This window comes from Thermobia domestica, chromosome 17 (assembly GCF_964235325.1).
Source record: "Thermobia domestica chromosome 17, izTheDome1.hap1.1, whole genome shotgun sequence".
In the NCBI taxonomy this organism is placed as follows: Eukaryota; Metazoa; Arthropoda; class Insecta; order Zygentoma; family Lepismatidae; genus Thermobia; species Thermobia domestica.
Genome location: NC_137470.1, coordinates 16,285,636 through 16,299,174, shown reverse-complemented (window position 1 = coordinate 16,299,174; position 13,539 = coordinate 16,285,636). Strand labels below are relative to the sequence as shown.

The 13,539-nt window shown below is 36.7% G+C and overlaps 1 protein-coding gene across 1 annotated transcript in view; it reads right to left on the bottom strand.

Moving 5' to 3' along the window:
* LOC145673942 (uncharacterized) overlaps positions 1–13,539 on the bottom strand; it is a 109,071-nt gene that overhangs the window by 17,989 nt on the left and 77,543 nt on the right. The window contains exons 5-7 of the mRNA XM_081743757.1: positions 10,132–10,243; positions 6,861–6,929; positions 1,481–1,518 (exon numbers count right to left, since the gene is read on the bottom strand). Coding sequence (XP_081599883.1) covers positions 1,481–1,518; positions 6,861–6,929; positions 10,132–10,243 — 219 coding nt within the window. The remainder of the gene's footprint in view (positions 1–1,480; positions 1,519–6,860; positions 6,930–10,131; positions 10,244–13,539) is intronic.

Sequence of the window (13,539 nt, the reverse complement as noted above, 5' to 3'; positions counted from 1 at the left end):
GCTGAATAAAAGCAAAGGAAGCCAGCCTTGTTTGAACCTTTAAAAAAGTTCAAATTATTAAAAGAGCGAAATTATTTCGCGTACACTTTTATCAAAGTGCCCTGCTTTCGTCATACTTGTTCATATATTTCCTGGTGAGGGCGTCAAACGCAACATGTGATATAGTTTTGTGCCCAAAACGGGAGTAGAGGAGGGTAGGTTTGGGTTTCCTTATCGTAGACAAAACAAAAGCTCATATTAAGCGCCAATTCAATAGAGCCTGGCAAGAAGGACAAAGAAGCTTCTGTATTTTCCTTTTCTTTCCTTATCGGATGTAGAAAAGATCACACACACACACACACAAATGACAAACACCAAATGCGCGTTCTCGACCCTCCTTTCATGAGGCAGAAAAACTACGAGAAAGCACGTTAGTTTCTGTTCTTCTAATAGTCAAGCATAAAACAATGAGAAGAATCGTTGATCTTTCAAGTTACAATTACCTACAAACAATACCAAAGCAAGGGGGGTTTGGAGAACATTTGCCAAAAATTTGATTTTTTAAAAAATTTTGGGCTCTTGTCCCCACTGAATTTGTACAAAGTATCTCAAACGCCCCCAAAAGTATAGTATATACTTTGGACAACAATATGCAGCGGGTTTCATACTTCAATCATAACTCGTAGCGTCATAATGTTTCCTCAAAACATTAAAATGGCATAAATTTGATCATTTTCTTTTTTCAATTAGCAAGGTGTCATAAAACCATTTATAGCAACAATATGATTCGATGTATCGACCTGAAACAGACTGACTTTTGATTTGGAAACCTGTGGCTATTTTTTTTTAAGTTACAATTATTTACAAACAATACCAAAGCAAGGGGAGGTTTGGGGGACATTTTCAAAAATTTCTAATTTTTTTCTAAAATTTTAGGGTTTTGCCCCCACTGGACTCCACTGCATGTGCACAATGTATCTCAAATGCTCCCAAATTATAGTAGGGACCTTTGACAACAAAATATTTTTCACTTCATGTTTCTGTGCAGACAAAAAGAGCCTTAACTCGAGAAAGAAAATTTCAAATTAAGGTCGGATAAAAGGGACTTAATGATTACTTAGAGTTGTAGATTTCGTCATCTACAAGTGAATGTGGAATGTGCATTACGGTGGTTTATTTTTTGTAATCTATGACTGTTCGTTTGTAGAAGTCTTCTTGGTTAATCTATCAGTGTACCTACTCTACATCCATTGGCATATGTACAACTCAAAATATCCCTAAATACACTTTATCCAATCTTCCATTGTCAAATTATGAACTTTTATTTTATCGTTCCGAAAAAATTTGGAGGCTATAGCTTAAAATGGCACATTTGTGCCCCCACATTGACCTATAATCATTCTTTACTATCGTTGGGAGTCAATTTCCTCAAATTCTGACCAATTTTCATTGTACACTACTGATAAAACATAAAGAACTTATATTACTGTGGAAGACCTACCTCCAACAGATTTCTAGCCCTCTTCACCAACGTTACTTCTGTAAAGAGAGAGAAAAGTGATTAGTAATTCATCTGTATCATTTAAAAACAACAACTAATTAATTAATTAATGAAATAAATAATTAAGAGTTAGAACGTGCCGGATAGAGATTCCACCAAACCTCAAATTTCGGTTGTCCATTTATCCTCAAACAGAAAATTAATATAAGGTACAGGACACCGTACTAAACTTCCTCTCTCCCATTAAATCATGTCAAGCTGCAGTTACTGGTGAAACATGTATATACGAAGTGTTAAAAAAAAAAAAAAAAAAGTTTTCGAAAAGTTTGTCCTAAGAAAACGGATCTTCCAAGAGTAAACTACGCTTTCCGGATCTTTTTATAGGAAATGGCTTATACCATGTTGTCGAGTTGTTCATGAAATACAAGGGTTGGGGAAAAAATCATTGCAACTAGTTTTTTGGTTGCAGATATGTGAGCGGATCACAAACTGCTATATGTCGCGTGGAAGGCATGCAGGTATAACGTGTATTTACAACAGATGGCTCTGTGATTCCTGGTAGTAGCACAGAGAGCGCAGTGAAATCAGTTGTGTGGTGGGCATCGTACGAGATGAAAGTAACCCATGTTGAGCAGCACGCATACATCAAGGTATAAATGCGAAAGAATGTCACAGAGAGATGCTTGGAAGCCCTTGGGAATCATGCCCTCCCATACCGTACAGAAGCATGGTGGGTAAGAAAGTTTCAGCAAGGACGTGTAGCAACCAGTGATCAGAAACGCTCGGGACGACTTGTTAGTGAGCGAACCGACGTGGCACATGCCGTCATCGAGCAGCTCCTGGAATAAGACGGACGATGGACTTTACTGGAGTCAGAGAGTGCAAGTGGCATTGAGAAACGCACGAGACGACATTGCCAATGATGTTAGACAACAGATGACCGGATTCATACATGGTGTCGAAAACGGTAATATAGTTGTTATTCAGTGCCTGCCATATCATTGGCAACGCGTGGTGAACGTTTGAGAGTTTGTCACGTCAACTATAGAACAAGGATGTGTGCTGTGCTATACTTAGTAAAATACTGTGCTAAAATTTTGCACCATAAAACCAGTATTGTCGTATACACGACCGTAATAAATATGTGAAGCACAATGTTCGGGTGTTATTCCATGTCGACACATGTAGTTTCCACCTCGTTCTTCTATATGTTTGTCGCATTTTCCTACCGGGCTGTATTTGCAAGAAATAGAACAGTTGCAATGACTTTTGCACCAACCCTCGTATACATATTTAATGAAAAAATTGCCTGAGTTGTATTTGAGAAAATTGTTCGAAGCCCCCTTCTCCAAAGAGAAAGCTCCCTTTGTTAATTTATAATGAGAAATCATAACATATTATAGAATTACAAATGAAATACTTATTTATAAAATATAAGTACTTGGAACGGTTCGAGAAGAATTCTCCTAGAAAGTTTCAACTTTCTGCACACATTTTTTCGGACAATTGGTAAATGCCGATTCGTCATCCTCTATTTGAAGGAGAAAATTTAAACGAAATTTCAAGTTTCCACGTCTAACAGCTTTAAAGATGTGTTGGACAAGGAAAAGGAAAAAAAAAAAAAAAACTCTCAATTCCTGTTTAGGATACGTACGGGGTGGTACCCAAAAGAAATCGGACTTTTTTTTTTTTTTTTTCGAATTTATTTATTCATATTTTAAACACAAACCTTCAATCCGCTTCAAAGTGCCCTCCACTCTCACTAACACACTTGTCTAATCTTTTATTCCATTTTCAAAACATTGTTTAAAATTATCTTTTGTGATGCTTGACAGTGCTTCCGTCGTTCTTTTTTATTTATTTATTTATTTATTTTTATTTATTTTTTTTTTACCTCAGCAACATCAGCAAAACGCTTTCATATCTCTTTACATTCTAGGAAACAAAAGAAAGTCTGGATCATTTCGGGACTCTTCTTTCAACGCACAGCATGCTTCCACGGGACCTTGTATTTGTTCAGCAGTCGTGGCACGAATTTGGCAGTCGAACCTTTTCATTCCCAAATCTTATGTCAAAATTCGCTGCACTGAACTCCAAGTCACTTTCGACAGCTCTACAGTTGCTTCAATAGTCCGGCGTCCTTCATAATTGTACGAATTTTTTTTCAACATTTTCATGTGTTGGGGCAGTGGAAGGACGACCAGAACGAGGTTTGTCATCAATTGACATTTCACCATTTTTGAAACGGGAAAACTACTCAAGCACTTGAGTTTTCCCCATAACATCGTCTTTGTACGCCGTTTTTACAATTTCGAGAGTTTCTGTTTCACTTTTTCCGAGCAAAAAGCAGAATTATACCGCCGCACGTTGTTCACGAAAATCAGCCACGGCATATGCATTACTGCTACAGTTTCAAATGACTAATAATTGTTAAATTTGGTATTATTGACATCTATTGGCAAACATGTCCATAAATTTTGCAAGAAAATATATGAGCAGCTCTTCTTTCTGTGAATTCCGTTAGTTTATAATTTTGCGTGTCGTAAATTCAATATATCGATAGCAGGGCTCATAGTGGTCTGGTCTCTTGTAAATAGTTGAAAAGTGACCATAAAGTGATCGAAATCCCATCATGCCCCTTTTTCTTTGTCAATTTCGCCATCACGTCTCTCTTTGTTTGTTGTTTTGGTTCATCTTTTCTTCTTTACTTCTTCTTTTTGAGTTTCCTCCTTTCTTAGGTTTTCTAAGTATTCTTTGTAGTTATGGTAAGCAGACTTAGCAGATGTAAGAAGCTTCTGAGTAAGTGGGACCAGTTCTGGCCTATTTCCGAATTTCTTCATCCCGGACATTATATTTAACTTAGCATTGAGGGTTCTTAAAGCCATGACATATTTAAATTCATCATTTACTCTTAAGAACATACAAGAAGCATAACACAAGACGAACATGATTAACCCCACTCACCCAATCACCCACACACACACACACACACACACAACGTTGAGCGGAGCGTTGACTATTACGAGAGAAAACTACAAGACTATTATGATAGAAGAAAGAATAGACACAGAAGGGTTCTCAACCTCACCTTGAGAGCTTAAGCATTCACCAACCATCCATGAGAATAAAGCTGACTGTTTCACATGTGGAAGCAAGTATTGAAGCTTTCAAAAGGGTAATGAGTAACAAGTTTCTGACTTTATCCATTTATTTTTTTAATATTTTTCTTAGAAAACTGCTAATGCAAAACATAAATCACACGAAAAAGTCACTTTACCTCCCAAAAGGAAGTAACTTTTATTGACAAATTTGAAAAAAAAAAAAAGTAACTTTTAGTGACCAACTTGACAAAAAGTAACTTTTAGTTAAAAAAGTGACTCGCTGTGAGCCATGCGATAGACTTATGCGGAATTCATAATTGTTTTTCTGCATTTATCTACTTTTTTGTTTTAATTTTTCGTTAACTTTAATGATAATTTGAGACAATTTTTTTCAGCTTAAATTATTTAAGTCAATTCTACATACCTTCATCTATTTTATCTATTTTGAAAATTAATAATAATATTAATATTAATAATAATAATAATAATAATAATAATAAAAAAAAAAATTCAAAATTGAAAATTAATAATAATAATAAAAAATTCAAAATTGAAAATTAACAAAGTTATAATACTTTAAATCAGAGTATTTTGATGTTCACGTTGACCCATTCGAACCGGTCAAACAGCACTTTTCAAATGACTCCCTGCTCCGGAGGTATAACAAAGGGAGGGATGTTATAACGAAATTTGATACTTAAAATATTCCACTATACAAGCCAAGACCTAAAAATAAGCAAATCGTAACTCTGGTTTTTGTCTTTTGACCAGCTTTTCGGGATTTCAGCCCACTGTGGAGTGGATCTGGCGAACGGAAAAAAAAAAAATCCTTCTATCCCCCTTAGGATACGCATTCCACAAAATGTCATGTTATCTGTAGCTCAGGATGCAGAGAAAACATTTATATAAATTTTCAAGGTTTTACAACATCTAATAGTTTTAGAGATCCGGGAAATGTATTTTTTATTTTAAATCAAGCTCCTCATTCCCATTGAAATGGCATTTCGCAACGTACCGATGGGTAATTAACGACCACCGTGGCCAAAAATTGGCGGCCCCGCAGCGACGATCCGCCGTGGCCCCACTTCCGTTTTGAAAATTATACCACCAACGGCAGAGACGCTATGAACCACAAAATTACTCCCCCAAAATATGTTTAAATCGCCTATATGCGTGATTTGTTTACATTAAGGTGGGTCTTAAAAAAAAAAAAAAAAAACACCCTGGGGTGGGCGCGAACCACCAACTAGGTGCGTGTTCTTCCGACTTCGCCACGGAGGTAATGAATAAAATCTTGCTTGTAGAGGGATAAATCGTTGAGGTATTTTTAATTTGGCCAATCAGAGTACTCCTTTAACAGTCTACAATTGACGATAACTGTTTGGGATCAGATAAAATGCGTTAGCCATGTAATTTTATAACATGATGCGCGTCTATTTACTTTGTCATAGTTCTCCCAAATTCACTTTCTAATGATCGACGACAGTTGCCATCTATATTCATACAATTATACGCACTCATCAAGATTTTTCACTTCATGATGTAGAGGCAGGGGTTACTCTTAACCCCCGGAACTCACTTTAGAAACAATTCGCCAGGAAAGAATAATCTATAATAATTACTACATGCACATGACTGGCGATAGTTCGTGTTGATCCCTTCGCGATTCTCCGTGACGACTCGAAGAAACCCTGCCGCCAATGGCACACTTACGGCAATCCTTCCACGCGTCGCTATATCGACGACCGACATTTACAGGCAAGTGGGCCATTAGGTGTTGGCAGACGTTTACGACATGGAGCTATGGGAGATGTGATTAAAGCAAGTGAATGATGATGGAATAATGAGAAAGTGGAAGGAAACAGAAGTACCCGGAGAAAACCCACGGACACGATTCTGCCCACCACAAACTTACATGCCCAGAGATCAAACCAAAGACCCCACGCGTTCTACTACTAAGCCACCGTGGATTCTCTTACACATTTAAATAGTAGCTGGATTGATTTTGAGATGAACGTTCTTTTCAGCAGAGAGGCTATATGAGACGTGGACGTAATGATTAACATGGAATCCGAACTACATAAGCTCCTGCCGGGAAGTAAACTATCATATTACAAAGAGTAAACTATCATACTCTTTTCCTCAATAGGATCTCATGTTCACGTCCCATCTTGCCTCGGTGCTGAAACGCACGCTTAATTCAAATACAACCAAAACCAACTATGCTACGTTGAGAATTTTGTGTGTTAATAATAAAGGTAAAAATATCATATGCTTACCGTTTTCTACAGGCATAGACGAAGCTCGTTGTATAACTGCACCACAACAGCGACAGGCGCGTATATCATCTGCAATTGTAATTGTTGCACTGTTTTACTAAAAATGCACCACACACACACACAAATAAGAGCAACAATATAAGTATTAACCCTAAAAAAAAACCAAGGGGGATCAATTTTGACCGCGAGTTCTTTCTTAGTTTATATGGATTAATACGTAATCAGATTCCTTTTTTTTTCTTGTTCCTTTAGATGAAAGGTTTATTTTCCTTTATATTTCAACTGGATTATACGTACTGCATTTGTTGTAAAAAAAAAAAAAAAAAAAAAAAAAAAAAAAAAGCGCGGGCCGATTTGACCCCCCCCCCAACCTGGCTATAGGTGCTACCTAGCTTTGTTTTCCTCAAAATTCCTTTCATTTTTTAAAAAAAATTTAAACTAGTATTTTTTTTTTTTTCAAAAATATTACTTTTCTCCACATCCCATCTTGCCTCGGTACTGAAATTCACGCTTCACTCAAATGCAACCAAACCAACTATGTTAGCTTCAGAATTGTGTGTATTAATAACAGGGTTTGAAAAAAAACGGGTATTTTTGAAAAAACCCAACCCGCCTGGGCCCATATGAATTTTTCAGGATTTATTTTTTTTTTTCAGGTTTAATTTTTTCCTCCGAAATATTTCAATGTCTTTGAGGTAAAAGTGTTAAAATGTGATTTATGTTTCAAGATTGTCATTGTTGCAACTTGCAACAATTTCCTGTTCACTACTGTTTTGGAAAAAAAAAAAAAAATGACAGCGATTTTGAAATTTTATATTGCATCGCCCAGAAAATCTATACAGCAAATTAAGACTGTCTCTTGCTTCTACCCTAAAAATTCCAACTTAAAAGTGCGAAAATTGCACCCTGTAGCGTGGATACATGGTAGTTGAGAAATGGCCGCCATTTTGAAATTTTACGTTGGATCGCCACCAAAATAATACAGAGCTAATTTAGAGTATCTCGTGCTTCTGCTCTGAAAATTCGTTTTTAAAAGACCGAAAATTGCGCTTTCTAGCGTGGGTACCTGCTATTAAAAAACTGCCATTTTGAAATTTTACGTTGGTATGCCGCCAAAATCTGTGCAGGAAATTTAGTGTGTCTCGTGCTTGTACCCTGAAAATTTAAACTGAATGTTGTATACTCTAACATGAAAAGAATTAATTCGTCCAAGGAAAGTCCAAAATCTGATAAAAGTCACTTTCAATGTGATCACCTTAGTTGTACCGATAATATACTAACAAAAATCTCAAAAACCCAGGTGGGTACAAACCCGAAAAAAACCGGTGGATTTTTTCGGGCTGGATCCACTTGGGCAAACCCTGGTTAATAATAAAGGTAAAAATAATATATGCTTACTATTGGTATCTAGTATTTCAGGTCCTCCTGTCATTCGTCCCTTGCGAGCCTTCAGATTTAGAGCAATTGTAATGGTTTTATTAAACTAAAAATGCACACACAAAAATAAGAGTAACAAGATTCGTATTAACCGTAAAAAGACCAGGGGGGGGGGGTCAATTTTGCCCGCGAGTTCTTTCTTATTTAGTTTATATGGATTAATATGTATTGAGCACTTTTTTTTTGTTCCTTTTGATGAAAGATTCGTTTTCGCTTTTTTTTTCAACTGAAATACACTGCATTTTCGAAAAAAAAAAAAAAAAAAAGTGCGGGCCGATTGAGCCCCCTTGCTCATAGGTGCTATCCATCTTTCTTTTCTCCATATTTCCTTTAATATCTAAAACTAGTTTTACTTTTTAAAAATGTTACTTTTCTCTTTATATAAACACCTAAGCTTTCACATACCTTGTCGAGTGTTAGTTATAACACTGGTTTTCTGCATAATATTACACGAAATTTAGTATGATACACTGGCGTCTCTGGCATGTAAAATTTGGTTGGAGGGGTGGCATCAAAGAAAGGGATTTAAGCCAAAGCTGTTTATTATCTTCGACTCCATTTGTTACCTTTCTGCTTACCTTTATGGACCCCCTGATGCATATCAAGAGCTCTGTTATGATCGTATCACAGCCTGAATATTATATTCCACACATATATTTTTACATGTTCTTCTGTCGTTAGTAAATAAATCAAAATAGAATATTAAACATTTTGTTCATCAAGATATTTTGAGGGATGCGTTCCTCTCGTCAGAGACGCCCATGGTATGTTATAAGCAATTGTACATAGGGAAGTAGCCAGTTATTATTATTTTTTTTTTTAATAAAAAGCATGTATTTCTTGAAAAGTTTCCTTTTTGAAATTTAGTTTAACACGTTAACTCAAACTGAACAAATACACACTGAAAGCCACTTAAAACCAGCGCGGGCTAATTTCTTCGACTACTACTGTACTATCTACATATTGTTCAACTGAAGTACGAGGGTCAATCAAGAAGTTCCCGGCATCTTGTAGTTTTGGCATTTGTGATCCAATCACAATGAATCTTTTACAGTACAATCCTTAGGTTGTCTAATTATAAATTTGGTAAACGTGGACAGATCTTAACAGGCAGTGTACGAGGAGTGTAGCTGAACGGAGGAGTGTGTGTGGTGATCAGCTGGCGCTGTGTTGCAGTTCGAGCAATGCGCAAACACCAAGTGCAAGTGCAAATTCCCGGAATGTTGTTGTAGTTTTGGCACTTGTCATCCAATCACAATGAATCTTTTACAGTACAATCCTTAGGTTGTCTAATTATGGATTTGGCAAACGTGAACAGATCTTAACAGGCAGTGTACGAGGAGTGTAGCTGAACGGAAGTGTGTGTGTGGTGATCAGCTGGCGCTGTGTTGCAGTTCAAGCAATGCGCAAACACCAAGTGCAAGTGCAAATTCGGGAAATCTGCTTCTTCAGAGACTTTGATAGCCATAAAAAAGGTTTGCACCATCAAACTTTTGGCTCTTCCCAAAGCTGAAAGTGGGTCTGCAAAGAGAGGCGTTTCGCCACAGCAGAAGAGATCAAAATCAACGCGACGGCTGAACTTCTGAAGACGTTAAAAGAGGATTATCTTCAATTTCTCCAGTGGTGGAACAAGTGTGTGTGTTCCGAAGGTGCCTATTTTGAAGACGATAAGTAAATTAGTACTTATATTGTGGTAATAAAGAGGCTACAACAGGCTTCCCGGAACTTTTTGACAGCTCCTCGTATTTATCATAATGCTACTTTCCCTTTATCCAATATATAAACACAATGCTTCAACTAACAAACTTTTTTTTTTTCTTTTTCGTATACTTACCTTGATCATCACTATCTTCGCCAGGCTGCAAACAACGGGGACAGTGTCCGTATTCTTTTGTGATATAAAAGCCTCGACCAACACAGAACTCAATTTCAACTGTTTTGGGTCCCTGCTCATGAAAAATTAGTTGAAAACGTCAACTAAAATACACATTTTCAGAATATTGCTAAAAAAAATAAATAAAAAAATTTTTTAAAAAATGTGACACTACAATTTCATGGCAATCTTGCTTATTAACAAATAAAAAACCACATACTTTTATTTTAATTTCCTGTGGGTATATCCTGTAGGCTAAATGAATGAGAGGAATGGAAAACCAATGAATAAATGTTCTCGACCTCACACACTCATGAAGAGTCGAATCTGCATCCCGTATCAAAACCTCCATTCGGTTACTGGAAAACAAACCCTATCTATATTTGTGGGTTTTTATTACATAGCAATTACTTGCGAATGTAGTATTCAAAATGGAATGGAACCTTTAAGTTTTACGTCCTACGGTTATGCTGGTTAGGCCAAAGGAGACGCTGATAATGAGAAATGAGTGAAACGGTGGAATGAAAAAAGTGGGAGAACCCCGAAAAAACCACGAGCACGGTGTTTTTCCACCAAAAAGTCCACACGGCGCAAGCTGGGATCGAACCAGGAATCCCACGCACCAGAGTTAAGCACTCTACCACTGAGCCACCGTGCATGTAGTATTCAGTTTCGAGATATCGCTACACTTCCTTCAATGAAAAATAAATATGTTGATGTGAGAAAAAAGTAACGGTTAAAATTAATTTATTAAAATTCAAAATTAAAAATAATTTTCAGTAGTATGCAATGAGAATTATTCTTACTTGTGAAAATTAATGTAATTTTAATGAACAGGGAAAATTACTAAACTATTATAAAAAGTTACTTCAAAAACTGATACACAAACACTATAATTGGGCTTATGCGTGTTGTGTCGATGAAAAATAAATAAATAACACGGAAAACACAACTGATAATAACAGGCAGCCTAAAAAATGGCGAGTGCTTTGTCTACCAGAACTTGTCAGTGTCCTAAAATATCAGCGTGTAAGTCCCAGGGTGTTATACCTAACGTTATTTTATACCTGATAGTTAAAGGTAGTAGGTGCGCAGAAAGTGTAGGGATTCTTATTATCAGACGTCAAAGGAATCCGAGAAAAATGGGCATTTTTTTTTAAAAAAATCCGTTTTTCAAAAGTTTAGGCCCCTCTAACCGATAATATGTTAACGTACAGATCTCAAAATGATTTAAAAAATGCTAAGCGTCATAACACGTGTACTCTGTCTGGTCATGTCGACGACATTTGTAAAAAACACTCGGTATCACACAACGCAGGAATTACGAGCAGCTGTGGAACAGGCCTTCACCCTCGTGACTCCGGAGTATCTCCGCAAAATATCTGCGAGAACTTGGCGCAGAATTCAGCTGCGTTACGACATGGATGGTGATCATACTGACGTTCATGACTCTTAAGACTTCGAGGTAACTGTGTACAGACATTCTACCATAACTAACACTATACTGTTGAAAGTCCTGATTAAATTATTGAAATTACTGTTTTACAATGCATATTTACAGTGTACCAGGTTATTTTACAATGTCGGGTTGGACAGTGTGTTTGTTTAAAAGTTGAGTAATGTATTATTCCCTTCCTTTCGTAATGCAATTGAATGGATATTAGACACTGCCGATGGTGTCGTAAGTTACGAACAAATGGAAACATTAGACCTATATTATTCCTTTCTTTATCCGTTAAAAACGAGAGAGCCTTTAATGTGAAAAAAAGTTTGTAAGTATGAAAGGTAGTACTCAGTAAAGTGTATTCAATGTAAGAAACACACTTGGGATAAACAAATGACGTACTACCAGGAAATGTAATTGGCTGGAGTTTTAAATAGTTCCGTGATTGAGGTAATTGATTATTTGTAATTGATTAAAGAGAGGAACTATTTTTTCACATTGTTTCGTATAATTAACTTCACACATTTGTTAGACAAGACGAGAAAATATTAATTCACGGAGCAAAATACACTACTACAAATTACTGGCAAAATATATGCCATATTCTGTGATTTTTACCTTCTGTTATCGAGAAAAAACAATCGTCACAGCGTTGCTAACATGCAAACCAGTGACGACGCCAGAGGGGGGGCAAGGGGGCGAGCGCCCCCCTAGTAGCTACTTCTGCCCCCCTGATTACCACCTAGACTGCCCCCCAGACTCCTACAATCTTTAAACATTCTATATGTAGTATTTTATATCAGTATCATAACCAATCTCATTGTCAAATTGTAGTCTACTTTCCATGCATTTACTATGGTTAGTTTATACTAGTGCTCCCTTACTTATTTTGTTTCAAAGTACTGACGTGACGTCTACCATATTGACTAGGAACTGCTGAAAAATTCGCAGCCCAACCCAGAAAGTTAAAAAATCTGAAGATTTCCTCGCACCACTGTTCGTAGCACTACCCCTATCAGATCTAAAATGGCGTTCTTTCAAATCTTATTTAACTTTGGGAAATAAGTACACGTAATAGTTAGACGGAGCTAAATCTGCGGGATAAGAATGATGATCTAGACATTGAAATCCTAGATTATGCAATGTCAGTTGTGTTCGCAGGGGCTTGATGGACAGGTGTAGGCGTTGAACTTTGAATTTTTCTTTCAGTTTTTTAAGTAATGTAGAGATTCTGGATTAAATATCTGACTGTTGCGGAGGTAGTCTATGAGTACGACTCCATACTTATCCCAGAAGAATGTTGCAAACAGTTTCTCAACCTTCTTCTGTGTCTTGGACTTTTTGGGGCGATGGAGAAATGAGTGCTACTGCTCCATTGACTGTTGTTTCGATTTCGGATCATAGTGGTACAACCATATTTAATCTATGGTTACTATTCGTCAGCGAAATTGATCAGCATTACGGTCAAATTGGAAGAAGACTTCTCTTAATGCTGTCACTCTTTTATTCTCCTGACAGATATTTTGGGAACCCATTATAACGAGAATTTGATCATACTGGCTGAAATACTGCAATTTTCAAGAATAATGTCACAAATTGCATCGGTGATTTCGGAAAGAGTCATTGCTTTTAATCACCAAATGTAAAGCATAATTTGTTGAGAAACCGCCACTCACCATAACCGCCATAATTTGTTGAACTAAGCCATCACTTCTTCACCACTGTATATAACGGAGGAGAGTCCCGTGGTGTTTCACTGATTTCCTAATTAATATACTTCGGTGACTTTCCTTTGTGGAACAAAAATGTTATAACAGTTAGGATCTGGATGTTCGTGAAATTATCTGTTTGGGCACACATAATCACTTCAGAGGCCTGAGAAAGAATAAGAATTTTATTATTAATATGAAAATTTGCATTTGTAC